At 35.9% G+C, this 14,391-nt stretch overlaps 1 protein-coding gene across 1 annotated transcript; it reads left to right on the plus strand.

The window, feature by feature from the left end:
* The first annotated feature begins 1,353 nt into the window (after positions 1-1,353).
* Positions 1,354-11,313, plus strand: LOC114350528 (uridine phosphorylase 1). Its single transcript, XM_028301366.1, has 8 exons — positions 1,354-1,451; positions 2,147-2,250; positions 4,825-4,945; positions 6,192-6,347; positions 8,000-8,185; positions 8,443-8,581; positions 10,607-10,800; positions 11,128-11,313. Exons 2-8 carry the CDS (start codon positions 2,153-2,155, stop codon positions 11,221-11,223), a joined length of 990 nt encoding a protein of 329 aa, XP_028157167.1. The 5' UTR covers positions 1,354-1,451; positions 2,147-2,152; the 3' UTR covers positions 11,224-11,313.
* Positions 11,314-14,391: the final 3,078 nt, after the last annotated feature.

Below are 14,391 nucleotides of genomic sequence, written 5' to 3' on the forward strand. Positions count from 1 at the left end.
CATAAGTAGACTCCTAAGCTGTAGGTAGGTAAGTAGGTTACACCTAGTTATACCCAATTTAGTAGTACTTAGCAACACGCATTATACGCGTTGTAATGAAATAAATAAAATAACTTAGCAGTTATCATCTAATGAGATAATGAACAATGATAAAAAAATCAAGAGGAAGCTGGTGACCTAACAGGCATCATTGACCTATTAGATATTGATAATATTGCGATGATGGTTGAAAACACAAAATAAATAATAATCGCTATTTAAGTAAATATCTTATTTTTATTTGTCTTCAGTAAGTATTAACTTGTTATTTCCACTCTATTTCTATCTATAAAACTCAAACGTGAAGGATCGGGCTGAAATATGGCATGCAGGTAGATGTTATGACGTAAGCATCCGCTAAGAAAGGATTTTACGAAATTCCACCCCTAAGGGGGTAAAACGGGATCTACGCGTACGCAGTCGCGGGCGGCCGCTAGTTAATAATATAAATCCTTACACATTTTACACAGTACTGTTTTGGTTAAAGCATCAAAAAGCATGTTGCGGTGGAAAACAGTCCAGTACTTACCTTACCTCCTAGTTATTAAAACATACCAGACTAATTACAATTAAAACGTTCATATTATTACCTATTACTATTCTATTGGTATAAACTCGTATAAAATATATTAATATATTTTCTATTCTGATTTTTCTGCACAAATGCTAAATAAGTAGCGTTGAATTAATCAAGGTTAGGTTGTCAAGATTTTTGGTATTATACCTAAGTACCAGCTGCTGTAACTTGTAATATTTTATTAAGATATATAGAGGAATAAAAATGCCAAGTTTTTGCTACCCTTTCTTCTGTGCTTCCTCCGCCATCTTGGAGAAATCGTATAAACAAATTACAAAAGTTTAAGAAAGTTATAACCCTTTCTTCACTGTTACCTTCTCTCATTTATTTCTGAAACCCTTGAAACTTGTAATTATGAAATAAGAGCTTGCTGTTACCAATGTAGGTTTATTAGTTATAATTATTATAAAAAACTGTACCTATGCTAAATAATTTTACCAAAAAATATTTTTTGCAGTACTTACCTACCAAAATCAATCATGATGACTCTCTTCATAATGATCTTTTAATAATGTGATTGTATGCAATGCGAAGTACTTTGCACGCGAGTGTACTTATATCGTTTTATCTCTGTTTATGTATTTTTATTTCAATTTCTAAGTATTACGAACCATAATATAGGTACTAGCGAGGGTTCGCTTTAAGCTAGCCTAAGCAGCTATTAAAGATTAATATACCTAATTAGATAATGATAAAAAGATAAGATATTATTATGCATTTCAATTGCTGTTGTCTTGCAGTGTGTTTCTGACAGTGCGCATGTAAACACGTTTTCGATAAAACATAATTAACTTATTACAAATATTTTGTGATACGATTTGCCGAAGAGAAATACGTGAGTTTATAGTGTTTTTTAATTTATGTGGTTTTTAATTTCTTTCGAATGTCAAAACCATTTATTTTTATTTACAATTTTATAAACTATTGTAGGTAAGTACTTAGTTAATTTTATTAGGTATTATTATTTTATCGTTATGCAGCAGTGGGAAAAATAATTTATAAGTAATTAATTTTATTTATTCTTAATTATTTACCGCCAATACTTACTTAATACGGTATTGTATAGAATAGCTATTAAAACGTTCTACACATTAAAGATCTCGTCTTGATACTTCTGACTTCAAATGAAATAAAATAATAAATGGGTTTACAATAAAAATTCTAATTAAGTTTTTGATCATTTGAAAGTGCTGTACGTAAATATGTGTTTTAAACAAAAAAACTTGAAAAAAAAAGCGACTCTAATCGCCAAAAAAAAAAAATTACGGCGGTGTTGATCGATTTTCATTGGCATATTACTTTAAGATGTATTCAATTACTGTATTTTATTAGGTATAATTGCTGTATTTTATTGAAAAAGAGGCTGACAAAGGTGACTGAGTTTCTTCCGCCACTTTTTCTCAGCGCCAGCCCATATGTTGTCCCGAAGTGGTGGTAGGGCAAGCTATATTTGGGACGTGTATAAGTGCCCTAGAAAGGGCCTATGTACTGAATAAACTATTTGAATTTGATGGTATTTCTTATCAACAGTGAACCATGTCTTGCGATTGTGATTATATCTTGAAGAAAGAAGATGTAGAGACGCAGCACTACTCCAATTGCAGCTCTCTGGCAGGAGGGGCGGCCAAACTTAGGTATAGTCCGTCATCATCATCATCATTGCAGCTACAGGACGTCCACTGCTGATCTGAACATGGTCTCCTTCAATGTTTTTTATACAGGGTGTTAGGTAAATGGGTATATGAGCCGACACTAGCCCATGTTGACATGGTCATATAAATGGTATGGTGAAGTCAGAAAATTGATATCTTCATTTTAATTATTTTAATTTTCATACAAATCGGATTTTATGAAATTTATTTTGTATGAAAATTAAAAAAATTAAAATCATGATATCAAATTTCTGACTTCACCATACCATTTATATGCCTATGTTAACATGGAATAGTGTCGGCTCATATACCCATTTACCTAACACCCTGTATTGCCCGCATGAGGGGCGGCCAAACTCAGGTAGAGTCCCTCATCATCATCATGATTTCAGCCAGAACGTTCACTGTGGAACATAGGTCCCCCTCCAATGATTTCCATATTGCCCGCATGAGGGGCGGCCAAACTCAGGTAGAGTCCCTCATCATCATCATTTCAGCCACAGGACGTCCACTGCTGAACATAGGCATCCCCCAATGATTTCCATATTGCCCGGTTGGTAGCGGCAGTTGCTAAGATTCCTACGATCGTAAAATAGACTTGTTTCTAACTTAAGAAAATCTCTCTGAAACTCTGAAGCTCATAGCAGACTTATCAACTCGGAAAGGTATAAAACACCGTATCGCATTTCGCGCGTTGTCAATTGCGAGGCGAGGCGTTTATTTACAATGCCAGTTCATTCGGATTTTCATAGTGAACGCACGTGTGGACTCTGTGAGAATGGAGGAAAGCGATGAAGAACAATGCAAAGCGAGCGCCGGACTGCGTCCACTGATCGGCATTACGTATGACGTCATCGGCAGGCATCGCAAAAGTTGCCTCTCGGAGCATAGGTGTCGGCATTGTCGACGTGCGTACGATGCGGACAGGTGGACGCACTTATATGAGTTTCTATATAAATAATACTACGATGTATTTTCATACACTGAACACTGACCGACTCGAGTTGATACGGTTACTTACGATCCTATTCCGGGTTGATAAATTTATGTGCTACGTCCTTTAGCGCCTACGCTAAAACTTGCGCGAATACGCGAAGCGGTGATCGTTTTACTATACAGTGTGAGTCACGTTAAAGTGTACATATGAAAATAGATGAAACTAGACCTATTTTTATCGAGAAAAAAGAGGTCAAAAAATTTTTGAGATTTTTTTTTAATTTTTTATAGAATTTTTTTTCTTCAAATTACTTATTGTAAAGAAAACGTAATAAATTTTAAACTAAGCGGTATATCCTGATAAAATAAAAACAGTAATAATGCTAAATAACAGGCAATACTAAAAAAATACATAAAATACACAAAAAATGCCAACAAATAATAAAAAATGATACTTTTTGAAAAAAATCTGCTTAAAAATTCGTGTTTTTTTGGTTATTTGATAAATTTCTCCAAAAAATGCCCCTATAACCGGTGGTTTTTATTACTTTGTATTATTCTCTATCGTATTATCTTTGTAAAACCAAAAATCGCATGTCTCTATCCCTATCACAACATTTGCTATGATCGTTTGAACAAAGGCCTGCCACAACATTATTCTCCGCTACAGGTAGAGACAATTTTAATTTTAACTAAAATGCTTATTTTACTTCGAAATCTTTTGTTTTTATTTGAAATCTAACTTGTTTTTATCAAAATTACAAATCTAGAGCCATTTTCAGTTTTGTTGTTAACGAAGCGTTGAATGGCGCGCCCGGAGAGGCTTAGTTCAAACGATCATTGCAAACGTTGTGATAGGGATAGAGACATGCAATTTTTCGTTTTACGAAGGTAATACGATAGAGAATAATACAAAGTAATAAAAACTACCGGTTATAGGGGCATTTTTTGGAGAAATTTATCAAATAACCAAAAAAACACGAATTTTTAAGCGGATTTTTTTCAAAAAGTATAATTTTTTTATTATTTGTTGGCCTTTTTTGTGTATTTTATGTATTTTTTAGTATTGCCTGTTATTTAGCATTATTACTGTTTTTATTTTATCAAGATATACCGCTTAGTTTAAAAGTTATTATGTTTTCTTTACAATAAGTAATTGGAAGAAAAAAAATTCTATAAAAAATTAAAAAAAAATCTCAAAAATTTTTTGACCTCTTTTTTGTCGATAAAAATAGGTCTAGTTTCATCTATTTTCATATGTACACTTTAACGTGACTCACACTGTATAAACATAATTAAGTCAAGTAAATAGAACATTAAAAAATATAGAATTAACAATAAAAGTATTAACTTAGTTTAAAGACGTTGGAAATAGCATAATATAATTAATGACAGTTTTATTATGAGTGCAATAATGAGTCTAGCTTTTATAATAAATAAACCAAACGGTGTGAGTAATTCCACTCTACCATCCGTGCCACCAGGATCTACAGTTTATTGGTCAATAAAACTCGCACTGTTTTAGGTGGACAGTCCTGGGGCCTACCTTTACATAAAATTACAAAATAGTTATATGTATTTTATTGAAATACGCGGTTTATTTCGATATTTCCCTTACAGAAACCCGGATGGCACCTTGACATTGAATAACAAGCATCTGAAGTCACTGGATTCGGATTACCTGTATCATTTGGGCATAGACACCGGGAGCTATGATCTGTCCATGTTTGAAGACGTTAAGGTAAACATTTATAAATCAATATTTTAGAAATCTATACTTATAATAAATCTGTAGAGAGGTCAATTCTGTACATGAAATATATTTTCAAAATAACTATCAGGGGGTGATTAGTGATCGATACTGATGCCAAAAATGCAATCAGTAAAATTTTTGTCTGTCTGTCTGTCTGTCTGTCTGTATGTTCCTTATAGAAACAAAAACTACTTGACGGATTTTAACGAAACTTGGTACAATTATTCTTCGTACTCCTGGGCAGGTTATAGGATACTTAGGAATTCCCACGGGCACGGGAATTAGCGGGAAAATTCTTTTGTATGAAAAATCTAAACTGCTTAAGTTAGACGCTTGAAATTTGGCATGCAGGTACCTTAGTAAACTTAAAGCTTAGTTACAACAGGATATTGCAAAATTCCCACGGGAACGGGAGTTAGCGGGAAAAAACATTTGTATGAAAAAATCTAAACCGCGTAACATAGATGAAGGGGGTAAAACGGGATCCACGCGTACGAAGTCGCGGGCGGCCGCTAGTAATTACATAAAACGTCAATATTAAGGCTGAACTCAGCAATAAAGTTAGGTGGTGCAACTGCATCACCTAACTTTGACCGTAACTATGACGATAACCGGTGTTTTTACCTGACTGCGCCAGAAGGAGGGTTATGTTTTTCGAGTGTATGTATGTATATAGGGTGGAATTTTGTAATGCCACCTGGAGGGAAAGTACACTTAATACTGTAGATAGAAAATTTTACTCAAAGAAACCATTCCTTTATTTATGAAAAGAAAGAGAACTGCATCCTTTATTTTTGAAAAAGAACTTGTGATCCCCAACTTTTTGAATCCCCTATGTCCATCAGCGATAATGTAGAACTTTTATGGTGAAAGAATTTTTGAAATCGGTCCAGTACCTCGAGCATGAACAACTTTCGTCTTCGAATAGTTTGCGTATTCGATAAAATTCGATACTCAACCATCGATATAAACGATAACTTGACAATTTTGATTCTCAAAATAAGTTTCGTGCAACCATTTCTCATACTAAGTTCACTTTACGATACGTTCACAAGGGCGCTGTTTTAGTTCTCGTTCTAAATCTTTTGATGGCGATTCGAATACGCAAACGATTCGAAGTCGAAAGTTTTTCGTGCTAGAGGTCTTACAGTAGTATTTGAGAATATTCGTTACGAAAATACAGATGTTTTCTCGTTAACATAGTAAGTAAGAAATATGATGTTTTCGGTTCCAGTTTGTCTGCTTGGGCGGTAAGAAGCATAGGATGCACGAGTTTGCCAAGTACATGACTAGAGTACTTGGCTTGGAGACAGGGGAGAAGTTGGTCAACTTGACCAAGCATTCCAAGAGGTTCGCCATGTACAAAGTAGGCCCAGTCCTGTCTGTCAACGTGAGTATTTTATATGGTTTTTTTTAAATTAATTTAAACAGGTTTTAACGCACTACGCGGTCACGGCCGGTGCAACTCGGTCAAAACGACAGGCAAATACAGGTAATATTTCAATGTCACCTATCCGCGTATCGCGTTAAAACCTGTTTAAATTAATTCAATTATGCAACGCAAAAGTTTAAAATTAATTACTTTTTTTAAGTCCCGTGTTAACCCCTGGTTAGTTAAAGGCCTATTCAAACCTGAGCGATATTCGCTGCCGTTGTGGGTAGAGGTACATACCGCGCGGGTTTCGCTCAGGTATTTAGTATCAAATACCGCGGCTAGAGCGACCTGAGCGATATTCGCTGCCGCTGTGGGTAGAGGTACATACCACGCGGGTTTCGCTCAGGTATTTAGTATCAAGTACCGCGGCTAGAGCGATTTCTCTGCCGCAGACGGTAGCGAATACCGCTTAGGTCTGAACAGTATTATTACCGCATACCCACTGGGTTTTCTCTGCCGCAGACGGTAGCGAATACCGCTTAGGTCTGAATAGGCCTTAAAACCCACAAAAACATTTTCATGTCAAACGTTGCCAAGATGTGACCATGGCTTGCATTGTAAAGAAGTTATCAGATATCATGTAGAGTCAAAATTAATAATAAATTTAAACTAAACGCCCTATCTCTTTTATCTATTGTCAGGGAATCCCCTTGTCGCGACTTTGTGATGTAGATAGCATGCTATACTTAATCTGCCTAATAATATTTGAAAGAAAGAAAGAAAAAAAAACATTTATTTATTGATGATGTCTTACCCTTATTGTAAATAAAATCTAACAAGTGCTGACTTGTTCAATTATTATCAATCACTAGCTGACCCGGCGAACTCTGTTCCGCCTTAAAGGCAATAAATAAGCAAATCTTTCCTTATTTGCTCACCGTTTAGACCTACCCTGGACTACGACAAAAAATTTAACACCAAAATCAGCTCAATCGGCCCAGCCGTTCTCGAGTTTTAATCAGACTAACGAACATCAATTCATTTTTATTTATACATATAGATAGATATATTATCTTATAATTTTTGTAAATCGAGTAAAACGGTGCATGTTATTGCATGCAGTGTACCTAAGTATAGGCAGACTGCAACTGTCTTCAAAACAGTAACTTAGTACATACGCATACAGAAAGCATTAAAATTCTCTTAATGTTAAGTGTGAAACTAAAAACTTCATAAGACCAGCACACTATAAACATGAATTTTAACGAAAATTTGATGATTTGTAAAACTATTTTAATTACACAAGAAAAAAAATTTCGAGCATGACAGATTAACGAAGCAACTTCGCGATTTGTGTGAAATTGTCAGCTCGCTGTCTGTAACTTTTAACCGACTTCAAAAAGAAGGAGGTTCTCAATTCGAGTGTGTGTGACCGACACCGAGGCTTATTAATTATATTAAGGCTGGTTTTAGTGTCACGCGGACCGTCTGGTGCGGACCCCGCACGGCCAATCTGTATGAACTTCTAGGCAGCGTTTTAGAGTAATGCGATCCGGAGGAACCGCTCCGCTCCCTAGCAGTTCATACAGATCGGCTGTGCGGAGCGATCTGCACTGACAGACCGCGTGTCACTAAAACCAACCTAACGGTTTACTTTCTCTTTCCAGCATGGCATCGGAGTTCCGTCCATGACGACCGTCCTTCAAGAGGTCATAAAGCTGATGTACTACGCCAAGGCTAAGGACCCCATCTTCATCAGACTGGGAACCAGTGGGGGTCTCAACGTCCCGGCGGGGTCCGTCGTGATATCCTCGTGTGGACTCAGCGGGACAATGGAGAAGTCTTATGACTTGGTAAGTGGGAAAATAAGCTTTATTGCAGTTCGTCGTAAGGCTTGATTATGAAATCCAAAAGGCCTTGGTAAAATTATGGGAATTTTGAAGACTTTAAGGTTAAGAACCGTACCAGAAAGCGCAGCGTGGAATGTCCAAGACGTGTGGAAGACAATGTGAACTGACAAAAATTACCGGTTGTTATGGAAATCCTCCTCCGTCCATTTTTAATTTGATTGAAACTTTATAATTTACTTGATTTATTTTTATAATTCCAGCCAATATTGGGCCAAGTCAGACGTATGCCAAGCATCTTGGACGCGAGGCTTAGTCAAGAGATTCTTCAGGTCGCCAACGGAATCAAAGAATTTAATACCTACATCGGGGCTACTATGGGTGCTGACGACTTCTACAGAGGTTTGTTTTATTATTATAAAAGCGCTTTTTAAAAGCCTAAATTGCAAACGATAATAATGGCTTTTATGACTTTATTGAGGCAATAATTCATGTTAATTTAAAAGTCAATACAACTCCTACTCAAATATTCTAGAATCGACTTCCAGTTGGACCAATATTGACTTTGCAAAATAGAACATTTAAGTTACGTCAAAGGTGGGTGTTTGCAGTCTATGGATAAATTGATGTAAAGTCTAATTTTTTAGAAATCAGCAGAAATGTCATCAAAAATGGCCAACTGACATAAAAATATTTTTAGTCTGTGAACTAGTGATGCGACAAAACCTCTCGTTAATCGCGAAGTGAAATTATTGTAGTACTTGCGTATCATCGCCGGGTGATCGTCAAAATACTAAAAATATGCAACAATGTCGCAACATTGAATGTGATTGTGAACTGATTATGAAATTTTCGAGAACAGGAAACAAACTGTATGCACAGATGTAATAAAAAAAACACACTGGACAGTAAAACAATCAATGATATCCGTAAAGTTATTAAACTTCAAATAGTTGCAAAAAGTTCTGTTTGACAGTGTTGCTACTAGTGACATCTCGCTCGCTCAGTTCTTTGTTGCTCTATTCCGCTAGGGACCTCCCTAGGGTAATTTAAGATGAATCAATTGAAAGAATATTTTTATTTTATTTACTTATATAGGAAAATAAACAATGGAACAATACGTAAGCATAATTGCATAAAAAAGTAAAATAATTTCGTTTAAATAAAACAGACTAAAAATTAAACTGACTCCGAAAAAGTATACACTAAAAGTAGAAAAATAATTTTACGTTATTTCCAATATTGTCGAAGTTATCGCTGGAAAACTAAACAAAGTATCTTATATTTTTTATTTAAAATTAATCAGTAATCGGAATAAGTGAATATTTAAAATAATATCGATTAAATTTACAGATTATTGTCTATGACTCACAGGTTACAGCACTGATGTGTCAGAGACAAGTCATAGACAATATGGAGATAACACATGATTTTAAACGTCAAGTCAATTTAACAAGTCTCACAAATTTTCATCGTCCACGTATTTTGCTAAAATATCCTTGGTGCGTTTTCAGGCTATTTCATTACGTGGTTTCTTTCTTGCGTCTTTAGGGTTACATTTTTCCACGAACTGAGACAAATCTTCCATTATTTTGGATCAAAAACAATAAAAAACCGCAGCAACCTTAAGCATGTTATGAAAAAATCTCCATACTGATTTCGCAGTAACATGACCAAAATACCGTGCTGCCATTGGTCAATCAACTTTTAGAGGGTTTTGAAAGAAACGGACGGCGTTTTAGCGGTGTTTGTAACACAAACCAAATTTTAAGTGCTAGTTTAGTAGTCTTTTAGTGAATTTTGATCGAAAATGATTGAACAGTATGATGAGAAAATTGCAGTAACGTCATTTAGAGATTTAAACAGAAATTCGTTGCAGGAGCGTTTTAGCGGGTTTTGAAACTAGACGACTCAAATATGCGAATATCAGTCCGTCCTCTCCAAGCAGTCTAGACCGCATGGGCCAAATCCTCCATTCGTTTTAGTAAATTAGAGAGAGTCGTGCTCCTGCAATGGAGACAAAATAAACTTAACTTCGAACTGCCATGTTCTTGTGATTAATTTCGTTGCGGGTCCAATGACAGAATTTAGCTTTCCCTGGGACAAACTAGACTCTCACTGGCTGGGTTTTATTGGCGGTCAAACTGTAGATCCTGGCTACACAGGAGTCGCATTTGTGGGAATGAGAGGTTGTATAATAGATCGTTTCATCCACGAAAACGCGCCCCACCATTATTCCGCTAATGTTTGAGTGTTATCGGTAGGTACACGCTAAATTAGCCATGAGTGCACGCACACGCACACTACAATAATGATGCTCGGATCAAACTCCCCGCACCTTGCGCTTCCCTCGACCAAAAATTGGTGGGGCGCGTCTTCGTATATTTATAGATCTTGTATAGTTCTGTTGACTGTATTTTTTTACAGGCCAGGGGCGTTTGGACGGGCCGTTCTGCGACTACACAGAGGAAAACAAGATGGCGTTCCTGCGTAAGCTGGCTGGACTGGACGTGAAGAACATTGAGATGGAGGCAACAGCATTTGCTGCCTTCACTTCTCAGGCAGGCGTGCGTGGTGCCATCATTTGTGTGACTTTCCTAGATCGTCTCCACGGGGATCAAGTAAGAATGCATTTCAAGTGATTTATGTTTTTTTAGGTGACCTACAGACATAGCGCATCACTGAGTAGTTTTCTGCTGCGGAGGGATGACATGATGAGTGCATATGTGATGTATCAGCGCTGTCATGTTACATACATATGATTGCAGCATACCTAAACCTGAAGTCTCGCTGACTTTTCTCATAAGATAACACACGATCGCACCATTCTACCTACCTTCTGTAGGAACTATACCAATTACTATACCATGGCTATAGTACAGTTTTGTGTGTTGTTCACATAAAAACCTTTAGGTATATTAACAATAACATTTATCATTTTCTTTCAGGTTCTTACGCCTCCGGAAACTTTGGCCAAGTGGGAAGAGAGGCCTATGGCTATTTTAGGCAAATTAATCGCTAAATACTGTGACAAAAAGGCTTAAAATAGCAACGAAATAAACTTTGAACGAATATGTTTTTTTTAGATTTTATTTTAAGAATAAAATATTAGACCTAGTAATTTAGGGTACAATAAATTAAAAACCTTAAATTGCTTTTTATACTTTTGTATTGTAATCATCATTATTCAATATTATTCAATAAATAAAAAAACTCAACTTGAAGTTTGATTTAATCTACACACTTATCTTTGTAATTTGTTATGAATTACTTGTAGTAGCCTGTAATGTTATTCTGATGTAAAGCAGCTACTATTTGGATGGATGCATATTTTTTACTTTTTCAATGAAATAAAAAGTGTCATTTAACCATTCTCACAAACTTTTAAATTGAAATATTATCTTTATTTGTGAATCATAGCTAACGTAAAACATGTTTCACACTTAAAATATTGTAGGTAGAAATATGATATTGTCTGTACCCATTAATCAATTTATTAAAAACATTAAAATACTATACTTATATTAATTCAATACTACTTTGGTATAATAATATGGTATTCAATACTACTTTGCGTAGACCGTTACATGCATTGGTCCCGTAGTACGCTCCGTAGTCGCTCCAATGATTTTTCCCTCCAAATCCGTTAGTTCGTAGCCAAAGCTCGCAGCGGGCGGACGGCGCTACGGTTTTCGTAGCGTATTTGTCGCAAAATATCTTAATTTCCTTTATAAAAACCCCGCCCTCGGTGCGTTTTCACGTTTTTAGTGTGGAATTGCGTGTAAAGTGACAGTGTTTGTGTGTTACACGAAGGTTTTGAGGTATTCGACTGTGCGTGAACGTGAAGTGAGGATAAAATAAAGGTTTGCGCTATCGAGGATTGCGTGCGGTGAGAGGTGCACTGTGTCATTGTGTTAATCCTGTAAATTTCGACGATGGCTTTTGGAAGTGAGTAAGAACATTTTATTCCTTATTACAGATTTCCTGGATAAATTTGATATTACTATTAAATTAAGGGAATTCTTCCTTACATTTGTTTATAATAAATTCAAATCAAATTATTTATTTGCGATACAACTCTTAATTTTAAACCACGCAGAATGCTTTGGCGAGGCTCTAATTGACAGCTTAACCCCAAGTAGAGAAACTTCAGTAATTACGAGTAGCGTCTAACTTTACTTAACCTGCATAAGTATATGTGCTCCAGCAAAGCGTCATATTTTTCGTGGCATCGTTTTAATGTGGTCTGCGCCTAGGCTTAACCTGCAAGGGTTTAAACAAACCATAAACAATAGTTAGTGATTTCTTTATCTTACTGGGAACCAAACCATGGACTTGGGGTCGGGAAACAGACCTATAATCATTAGTTAGCGATACTCTGAGCCTAGGGGTCGAGTTAATCCCTTTAAGCTAATAAACGGATTTGTACGCATTAAGTTCGCGCGAAAACACGTCTAAGCGTGGCATAATTTATATAATTAAGGGTTAAATGCCTAAGTTAATATATCTGAAGGTAAATAAAGTAAATATCGTAGGATCAGACGATTCGGTTTGTTATTTTAGGAAAGACTTGATGATGATGATGAAGTAACAATAGAATCAAGAGAAATACCTAAGAATTTTGTGGTATTTTTTTTTCATTTCAAACGTTTCCTATACCTGTTGAAGGCCTGAAGGCCAAGACCTCCCAACGCTCCATTTGAAAAAATTTAGATTAATAAAGCTACAAAAATGATTTAGAATAGGTAAATACGAGATTTATGTATTCAGCTCTGTATATTTGTTACAGCCTGTTGTCACAGCTGTACCTACAAATAAACAAAGTGGCATTCTGAATTAGGGCTAACGTATTTGCGGTCAACGGCTGGCGAAATTGTAGAATGACAGGATGTTACTTGATGCTACTTGATGCTACACAGGCACAAACAGCTCTCCCCCATAGTATCATTTTCCAATGATACTAAAGTACGCCTATCAAACATACTATAAACATATACATATGTATATTAAAGTAATAATAACTGATTTATACCTATTATTTACGAATACCTCCTGGGCATTGGCTTTTCTTCAATCTTCTTTGTCGGCTGTGTTTTAGAGCATTAAAAGCTTGTTTTAGAAAAATTTTTTTTCTTTCCAATTTAATTTGAGGTAGCCCTCCTCGTCCTAAAGCGGGTTTTCTTGTTGTTGATTCGTTTTTTCATTAAATACTTTTGGTTGTTTGCTTACCCATTTTAAATTGAAATGAACCAGTTCCGCCGTTGTTTAGGTTTCCGGGTGAAGCTCGCTTCCACCTTCGGCCTGATCATCACTTATCATCAGGTGAGATTCAGGTCTAGAGCTTCCTCGTTGGGGATTAAAAAAAAATAGAAACAGTAAACTTTTATTTGTTACAGTCCCAGAATCATTACAGTAATAATAATTATTAAAAAAACATTAACAAACTAGACAAGCACAGGTATATTTTCCATCACAAGACTCATTTCTTTGTACAAGCCAATATAGATTGTCGTATTATCGCATCAATACAGGAAGTGTCCCTTTTGCGTACCTCTCCGGGTTCAAACATTTTCAGGGGCATGTCGCGAGATGTGGACGAGTACGTCCTTTGTGCCTTTGTGGCGCAAATTGGGGCATTACCGAGGGTTCCACTGTCAGAGGCGACTAATATAATTGTGTTTGACAGGCTGAGTGCTGTGTGGAAAGAGTGCTGTGGAAATAGAGGTTTTTGTTTTGGTAAAGCCTGATTTTCATTTAAAAGTGCTGAGATTAAGTTATGGTTAAGATTAAAAAGAACCGAGATTATAAGCTTAGGGATAAGTAGGCACTCGTATTGCAAATGTAAGAAATATTCATATTATTTGACGTCACAACATAAACATAGACAATAAGTTCAGCTTTTAAAAAATCTACCGAATGTAATAAAATGGGATTCATCCTACTCTCCCTGAGAATGTGATCTTAAATGATGACTAAGGCAAATTGAAATATGTGGACATTAGGTCTCCCTAACCCGTCTGGTCAGCGTGGAGAGTGTAAGCCGAATCCTCCATTTGCTTCTGGCAAATTGGAAATAATCTTGTTGTTGCAGTGGAGACTAAATGACTTGATGATGATTCAGAGCGTATTGTAGTTACTTTATTTTTTTATGCAGTTTTTTTCAAGTTAAAAGTTAGTTTTTTTATACAGAAAATACAGGTATCTGACTGCAA

The sequence above is a fragment of the Ostrinia furnacalis genome, unplaced genomic scaffold (assembly GCF_004193835.3).
Source record: "Ostrinia furnacalis isolate ACB-3 unplaced genomic scaffold, ASM419383v2 OfSCF0912, whole genome shotgun sequence".
Lineage (NCBI taxonomy): Eukaryota > Metazoa > Arthropoda > Insecta > Lepidoptera > Crambidae > Ostrinia > Ostrinia furnacalis.